Here is a 12874-nt window from a genome sequence, read left to right on the forward strand (position 1 = left end):
TAATGTGGTAGTTTTACTTTTACTTGAGTACATTTTTGTCTGTGTATTTGTACTTTTACTTAAGTACATTTTTTGAGTACTTTCTCCACCACTGGAGTTGTCACGTGAATTAATAAGTGGAAAGAAATGAATCAATAGTTGTTTTTTTTTAAATCTTCAGGAAAATAAACAGAACAGCCATTACAAGTGCAGCCAGAAGTCACATATTCATGACATGGCATCCAGCCGGGTGTAATCTAATCTGAGTATTAAGGCAGCTGTTGTGCGAAGGCTTCAGAGGTTTGTTAGAGTGAGCTAGCAACATTAATACTGCTTCTCGTTAGAATAAACTTGTAAAAATTAAAAGATGACTTTAAACCTAAATCTGTTAGGGCAGTGATTCTTGAGAATAGGGACAAAATGGGTTTTAATTTTCACATATTTTTTTTTTTGTTATTTCTCAACCTTATGTATGCAAATATGACAAATAATGTTTTGGAAATGTAAAGATGCTAAGGTACAGGCTCGCAGTTGCAACATTTTTTTAAGAAATTCAATTTTTAATTGACCTGATCCAGAACGTTGTCATCACCATCTGACAAAAATAAATTAAAAAAATCATTTTTAATTACCCTAATAGTGATATTTTTACTCATTTTACAGACAAAGGCTTCTCAAGAAACAAAATAAATATTGTTTAAAACAAAAAACAACAAAAGGCCATCTGACGGAGTTGACACTGCATGACGGAGTTGACAGAACTGAAGGTGGTGTCAAACTAGTGAGTAAAATGAAAAATGTGGTACATGTGAAGTAATGCAATTTATGTAAAATACATTAAAATGAATTAATTGCACATTTAAGTGAGATTTGACAACAATTTCACTGAAAGAGTCAGAAAAACTCTGATGGAGTTGACATCTGACGGAGTTGACAAAAAGCCAAACTACCTCAGTTTATATGATGTTATTCTGAAGGAGGCCATATTGTAGCTCATCAGGTCCATTACATCTTTACAATATACCAAAATTAAGCTTTTATTTCACAAAATTTCATCAAAGTTTTGTAAATTGTCAGTTATGGTGTTGACACATCATGGTTGTGACAAACAACTTAATAAAAAGAAGAAAAAACTAAAGAATAACTTAAGCTAACCAGAGCTAACTAGCCCTCCTAGCAAAGGAAGAGAAAGGAAGTGGTCATGGGATCCTCAGAAGTTCTGGTGCCCCCCAATAATGCCTGATTTTTTTAATACATTCTTTTCATTTCTGACGGTGTTGACAAAAACTAGGGACAAATTTCAGTGGAGTTGGAAAATATATAAAAATGCTTTTTAATTAAATTTATTGATACCTTTATAATTATTTATACGACTACTTATACTTAATTGTAATAATATATAATTTTAGTATTTCTTTAATTATTTTAAACTATTATAATGTGTTGAGTTCTGCTCCTGGACAAAGGGATTTTACAGGCACCATCCACCGACTACAATGTTTAAAATAAAAAAATATTCAGCAAATACCTGTAAAACATACATTGTTGTGCTCACCTGACCCAGGTTAGTTTAGTCAGATATTTGAAAAAAATTATATTTTGTGTATATTTTATTCAAATTTTGTGCTTTATCCACAGGACCTGTTTTGTCCCTATTCTCAAGAATCACTGAGGTATAAACATTTTTCCCTCACCATTGAAGTTTCTTTTGTATAAATTACAGCATTTAGACCCTCTCATGAACTTTATTTTACTCCAACTCCTGAAACTGTCCAGTCCAATCTGATCAATTGTTGCTTCTATTGAATCTGATCATTTTGTGCCCAGAGTCTAAACGGAAAAATTGCCACGTCAGGAGCTCATCTTTAGTCCCAACGCGCCATCTAGTGGCCAATTTGAAAACAAGCAGCTAGAAAAACATATGTGTTTCGCACGTGGCCTGTAGATGGCGCTACGTTAAATGTTTATCTTTTGGCAAAGTCTGGCTTCATCCACGGTATAAACAGAACACATACCTATAATTTTTTTTTATCATGGACACTGGTACTTCGCTGCAGTTAAGTGAGTGTGTTATATATATAATGTGAGCTCAGGGAAACGGCTTGAATGGGCAGTTTTGTCTTTATATGGATAAAGAGCTGCGTCCACTCCCTAACCCAAGGATGTAGGATTGCTCCTTTTTCCCCCCTCAACACAAACCCACCCACAAATATGGTGTCCAAGGACTGCATCTACGGAGTAGTAACAAATTACCTTTTCTTTATCTTTCTCCTTTTTGCTGGCGTAGCTACAGCCACCACTAATGTGACCCAGTTTTGTTCAAATGGGCCAGAAAGATTATCTTCCCTTCAATGAACTGCACAGGTGCCAGTACACTTTAAGTAAGATCACAATCTCATTCGGCTTAATGCGGATAGAAACTGTTGCCATCTATGAACGTGTCTTCTTTGGTTGTATTTTAAACCAGGTTTAACTGGGTATATCAAGATGAATAAGTTTGATCTCTTTAATATTCTAAACCAAACAGCCCTGATACAATTTCAGCTTCTCTGGGTTTAAGGACTTTAGATGTTCTACCAGATCATTTCCTCCACATGAGAGAATAAAAAATGACTCTGCCAGGACTTTTCCTTTTATGTGTATAAGTACTGTTTTTATAATATGGTGGCTAGGATTTGTTTAAATTAACAGAGTGCCTTTCCAAACCAGGGAGGGAAGAGGCGGGCTGAGAAGACATAAACAGTGGAACCGAGTTTGCAGCTGGTGTCCGGCACACCAGACAGATAAACACACACGGCTGCCCTGACACAGATTAAAAAGCTTTTAATCTAAAGCATCTTCACTGGGAAGTGTAGCACATTTCACTCAGCAGCAGCACCGCGAGTATTGAACCATACTGTATTTGTCGAAATCAAAACGGCCTTGCGAAAATATTCACACCTCCTGAATTTTCACCTATTATGTAACTTCAGTGCATTTTATTTTAGTGATAGATCAACATAATGCTGGTCTTTCAATTGCGAAGTGGAAAGACAATTAAACACAGCCTTGAGTTTTTCATTTTTCTGCTAATGCTAATACTCCTATGTACAATCCAGTCCAACCAGTTGCCTCCACTGACTAAACAGAATACAGTTTTGTATAATTTCAGAGATAAAGCTGCAAATATGTTAAAATCGAAATGGTGTTATCAAGCAACGGGGGGGAGGGAGGGAAGAGCCTTAATCAAATAAATTTGGCCTTTATAGCAAGAAAAAAAAACATTGCTGTAAGAAAGCCATAAAAGTCTTGACTGCAGTTTGTTACAGTCAAATGAGACTGAAACTTTTTGGTTAACAAGAACAAGATACTATGCTCAGGAGAAAAGTAAAGTCACACTGAGTACGACATTACCATGCTGAAGCGAGGTGGTGGCAATATTATGCTTTGGGATGGCTATTCTTGAGCAGGGACAGGAAACCTGCTGAGAAAATATCTAAAACAAAGGCGATGCTGGTATAAAATTGGGTTATGGTTGTAAAAGGCGTGAGACCGAACAACAATAAATTAAAATCTGTTAAGGTAACATAAAAAAAATACGAGAAAGCCCAAGGTGTATGAATACTTTTACGCAACACTGCACATGAATCAAAACAAACATTTCGAAAGTAAGAATCAAACAAAATATACATCGATGTATTTGGAAAAGTTGCTTGCTAGAAGTACTTCCTGAAAATACCGCACATCAATTGATATCTTCACTCTTCTCACCGGAACGCTCTACTCGAAAAATAAAGTCCCGTCCTGTTTTTGTTCAATGCCCCAGCAGCTGAGGGCGGACGTTAAACAGCAAGTCGTTGTTTCCTCTGCGAATCTCAAGCAGGAGAGGCAGATCGCTCTGCAGAGCTCGGTGGACGTCTTCGGTGGCGTGCACCGGGTGTCCGTCTAGCTTCACTATAACGTCACCAGCCCGAATGCCTCCGCTGTTCAAAACAAAAGGACACGACTCTTGAAGTTTCAAGTTTATAGCTGTAATGTGACAACATGTGAAAAGGTTCAAAGGGTGAAATTACCCTAGATTTACTATGTGAAACATAGTAATCCATAACCTAATAGTTTTGCAGTTCTTCCTTTCAAAATATCCTGAGATAGTTTAAACTCAAAGGTCTAAATATTTAATAGCGAGTTAATATAAAGAGCTTTAAGGAACTGTGTATATTCTGTATCCGTTAAAGGGTGTGTGTGTTCATACCTCTCAGCAGGACTTTTAGGGATGACCTGCCGCACTAAAACGCCACTGCTGACTTCAGGGAAGTCCGGATCTTGAAGTTTCAGCTCTGCCATTAAACTGAGGCGCACACAAAGCCCATCAAGACGAAACAAAACAAGTCTATTCTTACCCAACCTACAGTGTGTTTTTGTTCTTAACTCACACTTTGGTGATTGTTACCATCCTGATGCCTAAAAAGTACTTCTTTGTTTCTGACGAAAACAGAAAAGTGCTACATTTATTAATATTATTATATATATAGAAAAAAAGAAGATTTTATATCATCGTGTTTCCATCATTAGGAGTTTTCACCTGTGTCAGATTGAGGCTCCTCCATGCGTCTTCTCTGCAGTCGGGCCTTCTCTGTCACATAAGCAACAGCCGGAGTAGATTAACTACTTTAATCAACAAGTAGTGGATACTTTATAAGAACAACTTTTGTCTTAAAAACAAATCCATCCTTATCAACCTAAGACTCTCACCTTTGCTATATTTGGTCTGTGACTCTGTGAGGAAGCGACTGATCCTGTCCGAGGGAATGGCGAAGGAGATTCCTGCAGTCACTTTCAGAGTATTAATGCCTATGACCTCGCCGTCCTGCAAGACAATGCATCTAAAGTACTGTGCACAAGTTGCTCTTTAACATACACGTGGTCTTGAAATCCAGTGATGTGATCCTGGTCAAAAGTTTCAGTCTCAACAATACTAGATTAAGTTTGCTAATCCACTTAACTTTGACCCATAAATTAATCAGGCATAAGAAATGTTCAAAACTCAGGAGAGGGGAGGGAGTTTTGCGTTAAAAAACCAACCTAGCCCGGCCATTGCCGTCCCACCAATTCTTAACTCCCTACAGTACTTCATCTGGGCTTTCTCCTATTGACTTGGATTTCTTCTAAAGAATTTCGTCCGGACGAATCAACGAACAGAAGGAGAAGTTGTGAATGACGACACTGATTTTCTGCAGTGTTTTAGAGTTGTAGTCTGCCGGTTGTTTTAGAAATAGCAGCGGAGGAAGTGAACGAACTGTTCAGCCCATCTTGGTCACACCTCCAAATATTGAATTAACATTAACGGCCATCTTGTTTGGATCAGCACTTCTCTCTTTGAAGTGGAGGACGGTTGTTTATGTCGCAGACAGTTTCTGGTAAGCTTCTTGGCGTCGGGCTGGCGTATTACATACGTCATGGGTAAATGTTAGCGATTGTGTAACATTTCAAATTTTAACAGAGTCCACCCCTTTGACAAGCAACCATTTCTCAATAGCATAGGGTCCCGATAGCAGTCAGGTCATATTTAAAATATATGTAGAAGAAATCACACTGTGATATTTTGTTATGGCAAAAACAAACAAACAAACAAAAAATCACCACTTTCATAAGATTTTTTACTAAAACCCCATAAAATGGAGATCACAAAAATATAACTTACCAAGTTAACAAGAGGTCCTCCAGAGTTGCCATACTTGTTGCATGTAGATGCAAAATAGAACAAAAAAACACAAACATAAAAAGCATGGCCTTAATCATTACTTCTTTGTCATACAATTGAGCCCAAAGTGGTTGCTGTCCCTGACAGAGTTATATGTAAGGAAATCTGACAATTTGTCCAACATGTTTCTTCCAACTAGAGGTTTATTAACATTTTGGGGCGGCCCAGACAGAATCACACTTCACTTGATAGAGAATCTGTGGAAGGAGACAAAGATTAGGGTTATGAAAGGGAGGCCGTCCAACCTCTAAGACTCAGAGCTCACCGTCAAAATGCCTGAAGAATCATGCAAAATTATACTCTATTCAAACATAAATAAAAATATAAAAAATGTTTACTTTGCATGAGAAATGCTTGTCTCTTTTCCTATCAAATGTCTTAGTTGAGAGAAATGTATTTTCACTGTAAATCTGTCAATAATTAGCACATGAATTTCCGTAAGTCTGTTAATGTTCTCACATTGATAATGGCGTCAGTCTGGATGTAGTCCATGTCTGAGTCCTTGATGCCCAGCTCTTTGCCGTCTCTCTGAGCCGTGCTGACGATTCCCGTCGTCACCGTGTTCTGCAGGGCGAAGGGGCTGCCGATGGCAACCACAAACTCCCCTGGTCTCAGATCAGCCGAACTGCCCAAAGACAGCACATGAAGCTTCTTCTGCTCCCACGGGAACGTTCACATATAAACGCAAACACAACACAGTCAAAAACAGATATCAGGAAAAAGCACATGCGGAGCTGAAAAACAAAGTAAGAAAAATGAATAAATCGTACCGGAGAGGAGTAAAGAAAGGGGAACACTTTCAAGCTAACAAAGCAGCCCAAGAATTTGGGACGCGGGTGTGAGAATACGCACATTGGCGTTGTATCTGTGAGTCACAGAGTTAGTGTTTATCAAAGTATTTCCGCTAGCCTTCTGAATGTCTGGCAGGAAAACTCTATAAATTGTTACACAGGGTGTTTCACGTTGGCTCATTTAATAACCAGAAAGACCAGAACATTCCACAGAGTCACTCTTACCTGCGGATTGATCTTGATGGTCGCTATGTCCGCCTTCCTGTCTACGTCCCTGACCGCAGCCTCGTATGCGTCTCCGTCGTGGAGCTGGACCCGCAGCTGCGGCCTCCCGGTCACCGTGCCGGTGGTGGTTACCACATGAGCGTTGGTCACAATCACACCCGAGTGAGTCACAATGAAACCGGACCCGCTGGACAGACGCACGTGGCGACCAAACAGAGGATGTCTGGAGAGAAACGGAAGAGCAAAATTAAACTGGTTTTCTCAATTCGTCTTCTGAGTGGACGATGATGCAGCTTGTGAAGCGGGGCTACGCTTGAAGAACTAAAGTAAGTCCAAACTAAACCACGGCAGAAGAATGGGGCAAGTCGGATGGGTCAGACTCATCTGTAGGGAGCATTTGGTTTAACATCCAGCTCTGTACTTCACACGCACACACTCACTCACACATTTCACACCTGACAAACAGTTCGATGTGGACGACGGCAGGAGCTATTTTCTCCACGACATCGGCGATGAAGTTGAACTTGTATCGGGGGCTGCTGGGATGGGCGAGAGAACGACCTGCGCCGACATGAGCAAACCGGCTTCATTAATACAGAGAAAGGACAGCAAACACAAGTCACATCATCCCCATCCGTACGCCTCCTTGTGAAGATACTCGCAACCCTTTTTTTATATTTTGACATGTCACAGCCACCTTTTATTTGCCTTTTCTGTTCTTCTGCAAATCTCTGTCTAGCTGTATGGTTAGAAAGCTGGGCAGAGAGGTGTTGGAGTTGAGAAGATGATCCTTCCTCACTATGACTGATGGAAGAAATGGTTTGAATTTCTCTCTGCTTTGCACCCATGAAGCCTCTTTTCAATATTAACAAGTTATTACTGAACAACTGAATAAAATCCAAAAAGGAAGGCATTGAAGTTTCTGGTTGTAGTACGACACATTCTGGAGGAATTCAGTGAGTATGAATACCGTCATCACCATTCAGGCTACAGGTTGGTAAATATTTGGCTGGGCAGAAAACATATTTGCACATGAGCAAAATTGGTAAAAAAAAAAAAAAAAAAAAGAAACTTTTGTGGTTTTGAATATATTTTCTTATCTTAAACTGTGAAGAAACATAATCAGACATCTCAGGCAATAAGAAAACATAAAATTAGTGTTGATGGTTGCACTTCATTAGACACAGGTTTTATGGTAAATCCAGTGAAATTTCTGAAAACAATTTAAACCAGTTAACACTTTTACAGTGCTATAAAATTCTAGCATGACATTTAATGCAAAGAAGAAAAAAAGATCAAGATATGCAGCTGCCTTCCATCCTCATGCAGAGCAGCAATGCTGCACACTTTGTGGCCTAAAGAGTGAAACTGTGAAATTCTTCCACAAACTAGATCCATGAGGTTAAGGAAGAGGAGTCCTCAGCTTGTTGTTACTGAGGATACTAGAGACAGACATTACTTAACCACATTCAGCACCTTTGACAAGAGAATGACTCCTCAGTGAAAAGATCAGGTGTTAAGCTGATTTTCATGTTTTCCTGGAATCACCAGAACGTGTCCATGAAAAAAATTACATATAAACCTTCTTTTTCTTCTCTGGTACGTTTTTTTTTTTTTACATAGCTACATACCTTTTAAATATATTTCTATTAATATTTGTTCTTGGTCGCTGTTTTTTGCATCTGCTATAAAATTTTTTGATGAAACTGTATTAAAATAGGTTATTTTTCGGTATTTTCATGATAAATTAATAACCAAAGTTACTGTAGTGTTATGAGACCGTATATTTAAAGGTTGCATAATTATCTCTGCGGTGGTCCTACCTAGGTCCGGAGTCGAACACGGTCCTTTGTGAGCTTGGCTCACTGCTGCTCTCCCTTTCTGCACGGCTCTCCGACTGGCAGCTTTCAGCTTGCAAACGTTTCCGTACGTCTTTCCGTCGCTGCCGCACACTTCGTGGTCCTGCTTACACCGGCAGACCCCTCTGGACGAGCCCCGCCGCTTCCCCGCATCGGAAGCAGAGAGCGTCTTGCACTCCAGGCCGTCCCCGCACGGCAGGTCGTTCTTGCGGCCGCAAGGGTCCCCCTCCCGCGGCGAGCACACCAGGCAGCAGCCGCACTTGTCCGGAGCGTACCCGCCGGGACAGCTGGGGCTCGGACAGGAGCTCACGTCGCACCGGGAGCCGCATTTTTCCGGGCGCGCAGCTTCGGACAGGCCGTGTGTAAAGTAGAGAAACGCGACTAAAGCTGGGAATAAACGCATTTTAACAGGCACACGAAATTCGGACGGAAACATTTTCATCCTCATAAAGTCAGAATAATTTATTGTATGAAAACAATCAGCATCAAGTTCCCTGTAGTAGCTAAGGTAGCCCAAAAGTTGTGGTTTGACTGCCAAGAGTCATGTCTACGTCTATATGAAGCTCCTAAAAACTCATGGTCAGTCATGCGTGTCAGCATAGTCTATATTTTCACTACTGCGGCTTAGTTTTTCAGAAAAAAAAAAAACCCAGTCTTGTGCGGCTCTCCTCCAACAGGGAGCACGTTAGGAACCTGGCCGAACCTCAAGCGCCATCTAGTGGACAAAAACACACAACAGCAACAGTTTCACATATCTTAGAAATCCTTCCACCGGCCCAGGAAGCTGTGCTGCGTTCAATTTGAAACCTTTAAACCTAATGCAACAGTCTCAAAACAAGGATATTTGAACACTGTCGTTTTTCAGACTTGGTCTTTTACATAAAGTTTAAGACACAGAAATAAAATGTTTCCTGTTGTAATCTATTGACACACATCTGTTTCCTTTCCAATGCAGCATGTTGGCCAAGTTAAAAATTATTTTGAATCCAACATGGATATAAACAAATGTGTACTTAACTTCATGTTACGAATTTCACACGTACACAGATGTATTTTTAAACATCAAACACTCAGCTTATATTCTAGAGTCCAGTAAAACACATAAAGGCGACCTTGCAGTTTGAGGATCCTCAGGCTTTTCACTAGAAGGTATGACAGACACCCGACGCTAAACGATTCAAATTTCCCAAATTTTATTATTTCTTGTTTGTTAAATATACAACTCTCATACAATCATCAAGTTGGAATAAAAACTTCCAAGATTCATACATAAGAAAACACATCGAGCAAAAAGGAGAAATATTGTCCTAAATGTTTTTCAAACAACATTTTACAAAGAGGAATTGTCGTCCCCTAATGCACACGGTTCAAGAGAAAGCTGCCAGCAATTAAACACATGCCAAACAACAAATACATTCATTGTTATGAGAAGTCCCATTTGTGACAGCATTCTCTTGTACTGAAATGTTTCGGAGATAGAATCTGTGTGTAAACCGTAAACAGAATACATTCGAGCGCCCTCCCCTCCCCCTCCCCGCCTGTCCTCTGGATTCAAGTTTCATCACGGTTCTTAGCTTGAGGCTCGTAATTCTTCAAAAGAAAGAAAAAGAATATTTGGCAGTATGTAGATTTAAAGACACTGTTAACATCGCAGTTTTGAAATATGAATAACAATGGGTACAGAGTGGTGTGACCCATGTGAGTGCAGATCCACATGTATGTTACAAAAAGTATTCCTATAAGGCATAGCATGAATTTGGGGGGGTTTTACTCCAGGTGAGGACAAATTCCAAACTGCAGAATAAATCCCGTGATGGAGAGACCTACAGACTAGTCCCCTCCTTAGATTAACCCAACACTGTTAAACTTCTAAAGTGGTGCTTAAGTGCTGCTTTTTGGCAACTACCCCACCAACAGACCTAATGTGAAACTTCAGCAGATGCAGTTGAGTGGATTTTTGTCAAACAACAACAAAAAGAAGGCTGCTTTCCAAACAATGAACAAAGCCCCCCTCTGTGGAAAAGCTGATTATTCAACCGCGCCAAAATGGCATAAAGGGTCTCGCTGACAGGAAATCGAGGTATGTTATTCTCTCCAGCTTCCACGTTTTGCTGCACTCTCTTAAAAAAATAAAATTAAATCGCCTCAACTTAGCTTCCCTTCATACAATTCAACGCATGTTAAATTGCTTGTCTTCTCCCTCTCTCTTTTCACTCCAAAGACAGATTTGCACTGTTCCCAGTCTCTGCCTTCATTTAATCCTCCCTTATTACCGACTGATGCTGGTACAGAACAACAGGCTGTCCAACAAGTCTGTCCTTTGCTTTCATCCTGGGGTTTCTCGCTTTACCAAGAGGAAAAGAACGGCCGTTTGCAGTGGAAGGTTTGTGTGAAGGCATTGCCCAGAGTGACCACCCGTCCTTGGCCACCCGAGCGGCTGCGCTCCACCACAACGCGGGGCATCTGCACCAGCTGGATGGGACTCTTTCCATCCTTAAGCGCCTGAGTCAGATTCAGCACCTGCGGGGACACAGAGTCAAAGCATGAGCAGCAGAAGCAGCTCATTGGGGACCTACAACAGAAAAGGTTAATCAAATCTGCCGCTACACAGCGCTTCCTATTTGCATGCATGTTATTTTTAAGAAAAATGAAACGCTTCAAAATGAGACATAATTAACAAAAAACAATAAAAAAAAAAACAAAAGAAAAACAGTAATGGGTATCATATATCAGGGGGCGTCTGGCCTGCACCTGTGCAAACCTTTTAATTTGCAGGACTTTTAAGCTGCTGGCCTGCAGAATCAACCCGAGTCAAACATTTAGCAGCCATTACAGATTTAATTTATCCACTTTAAACTGGAGCCAAAATATGTACTTATTTTCTATTTCCTAATGCTATCCTTTAACAAACAAAAATAAATGTTAGCTGCACTTTTAGCTTTTACAAGTACTAGTAAAATTCATCACAGCAATATTCCACCTGTCGTTTGCATTCCGTATAGATTTTAATTGAAAAGCATTGTAATTATTTATTCTTTTTTTTTCTGTGATCTCAGTTCAATAAGTTTTTACCACATTCTCTTGTTATATTTTGTTGCCGCCTCATTAAAAGACTGATTATTTGATGGATACCTAAAGAAGTGACTAACCTCGCTGTGTCTTCATTCTCTCCAGCTCACTAGCATTAATTTGATCATTCATGTCAAAACATTAATCAGCTGTCTTCAAAAAAGACTATAGTGGCTTTTTTTAGACAAATAAAGACTACCAAAACATTTTACTCTGTCTAAAACACAATACAAAACAATAATTATTAAACAACAATAATCCATCCCAAACATTGGAGATCAAATCTCATAATGATCAAATGCAATCTGTTTTTAAGTTAGAAAACCAGCTACATTTACTAAGTCCTCAGTGACAAGCAGAGTACGTTCTGTTAGCGTTGCAAACTCGTAACAATGCATTTCTCTTTATTCATTAAAGGGGTAGTATTGTATATTTTCCAGGCTGTTTTATAGAACAATAAAGTAACAATGTAACCTTATGTTATAAAAATGCTTCAGTCTCTTTCAAGCAGGATGAAACTCACCTGTCCTCTCATGACAGACATCTGCCGCTCAAACATGGTTTTATCAAAGCCTTTATCTGCCTGAAACCAGAGAAAAATCACTAATGTTAGCACAAACACTGCTGCCAAATGGAAAACTTCAACGGCTGTGTTTGGAAACATGCTGATTTGCACCTTGAACATCTCGTAGAGGTCCTCACAGAGGTCCTGGACAAAGTTCATGTCGGAGATGCGGGACAGCACCAGCTCTCTGGTCTCCTGGGAGAAGGGCACCTTGGCCTGAGGGAGCCACGCCCAGTGGAAGGGGTCTAAAAGATGGACACCACCACAATCCACTTCAACTTCATTCTTCACAAATAATTGGTGCTTTAGGCAAAAAATTGCCATCAAAACTATTTTATTGTTCGATAAACATCTAGCAGTGTAGATTATAAACTCTTTATGTGCGTCACTATTGATGTAGAGCTACAGGAAGTAGAAAGTATCGTTTGAACACAAGTGTAATAAAGTGATTTAAGCGAAGCTTGGGAAAAAAAAGAACGCAATAGATATTTTTCATTCAAAACTAAAGCCAAAGAAGAAAAACATAAGGATTCTTGTTGAGCGCATCACAGGCAGCAAGTGACCATGACTGTATATTAGCACAATACGTAACATAAATGGAGAGAGTCTTATCCAGTGTATGTGTTATACACACTTTGGATATATA

General features: G+C 39.7%; 2 protein-coding genes across 2 annotated transcripts in view; both read right to left on the reverse strand.

Annotated features, from left to right (window-relative positions):
* Positions 1–3588: 3588 nt before the first annotated feature.
* On the reverse strand, positions 3589–9170 carry htra3a (HtrA serine peptidase 3a). The gene is made up of 10 exons (XM_008408281.2): positions 8559–9170; positions 7191–7296; positions 6736–6958; positions 6179–6373; positions 5660–5692; positions 4711–4825; positions 4541–4591; positions 4392–4440; positions 4211–4306; positions 3589–3941 (listed from the first exon to the last, which is right to left on the reverse strand). The coding sequence occupies exons 1-10, from the start codon at positions 9040–9042 to the stop codon at positions 3773–3775; spliced, it is 1521 nt and encodes a 506-aa protein (XP_008406503.1). The 5' UTR covers positions 9043–9170; the 3' UTR covers positions 3589–3772.
* A 600-nt stretch (positions 9171–9770) lies between these two features.
* Positions 9771–12874, reverse strand: part of pi4k2b (phosphatidylinositol 4-kinase type 2 beta) — a 12836-nt gene continuing 9732 nt past the window's right edge. Inside the window, exons 9-11 of the mRNA XM_008408268.2 lie at positions 12340–12473; positions 12187–12246; positions 9771–11114 (exon numbers count right to left, since the gene is read on the reverse strand). Coding sequence (XP_008406490.1) covers positions 10941–11114; positions 12187–12246; positions 12340–12473 — 368 coding nt within the window. The 3' untranslated portion in view covers positions 9771–10940. The remainder of the gene's footprint in view (positions 11115–12186; positions 12247–12339; positions 12474–12874) is intronic.

Source organism: Poecilia reticulata, linkage group LG1 (assembly GCF_000633615.1).
Source record: "Poecilia reticulata strain Guanapo linkage group LG1, Guppy_female_1.0+MT, whole genome shotgun sequence".
NCBI classification, from domain to species: Eukaryota; Metazoa; Chordata; class Actinopteri; order Cyprinodontiformes; family Poeciliidae; genus Poecilia; species Poecilia reticulata.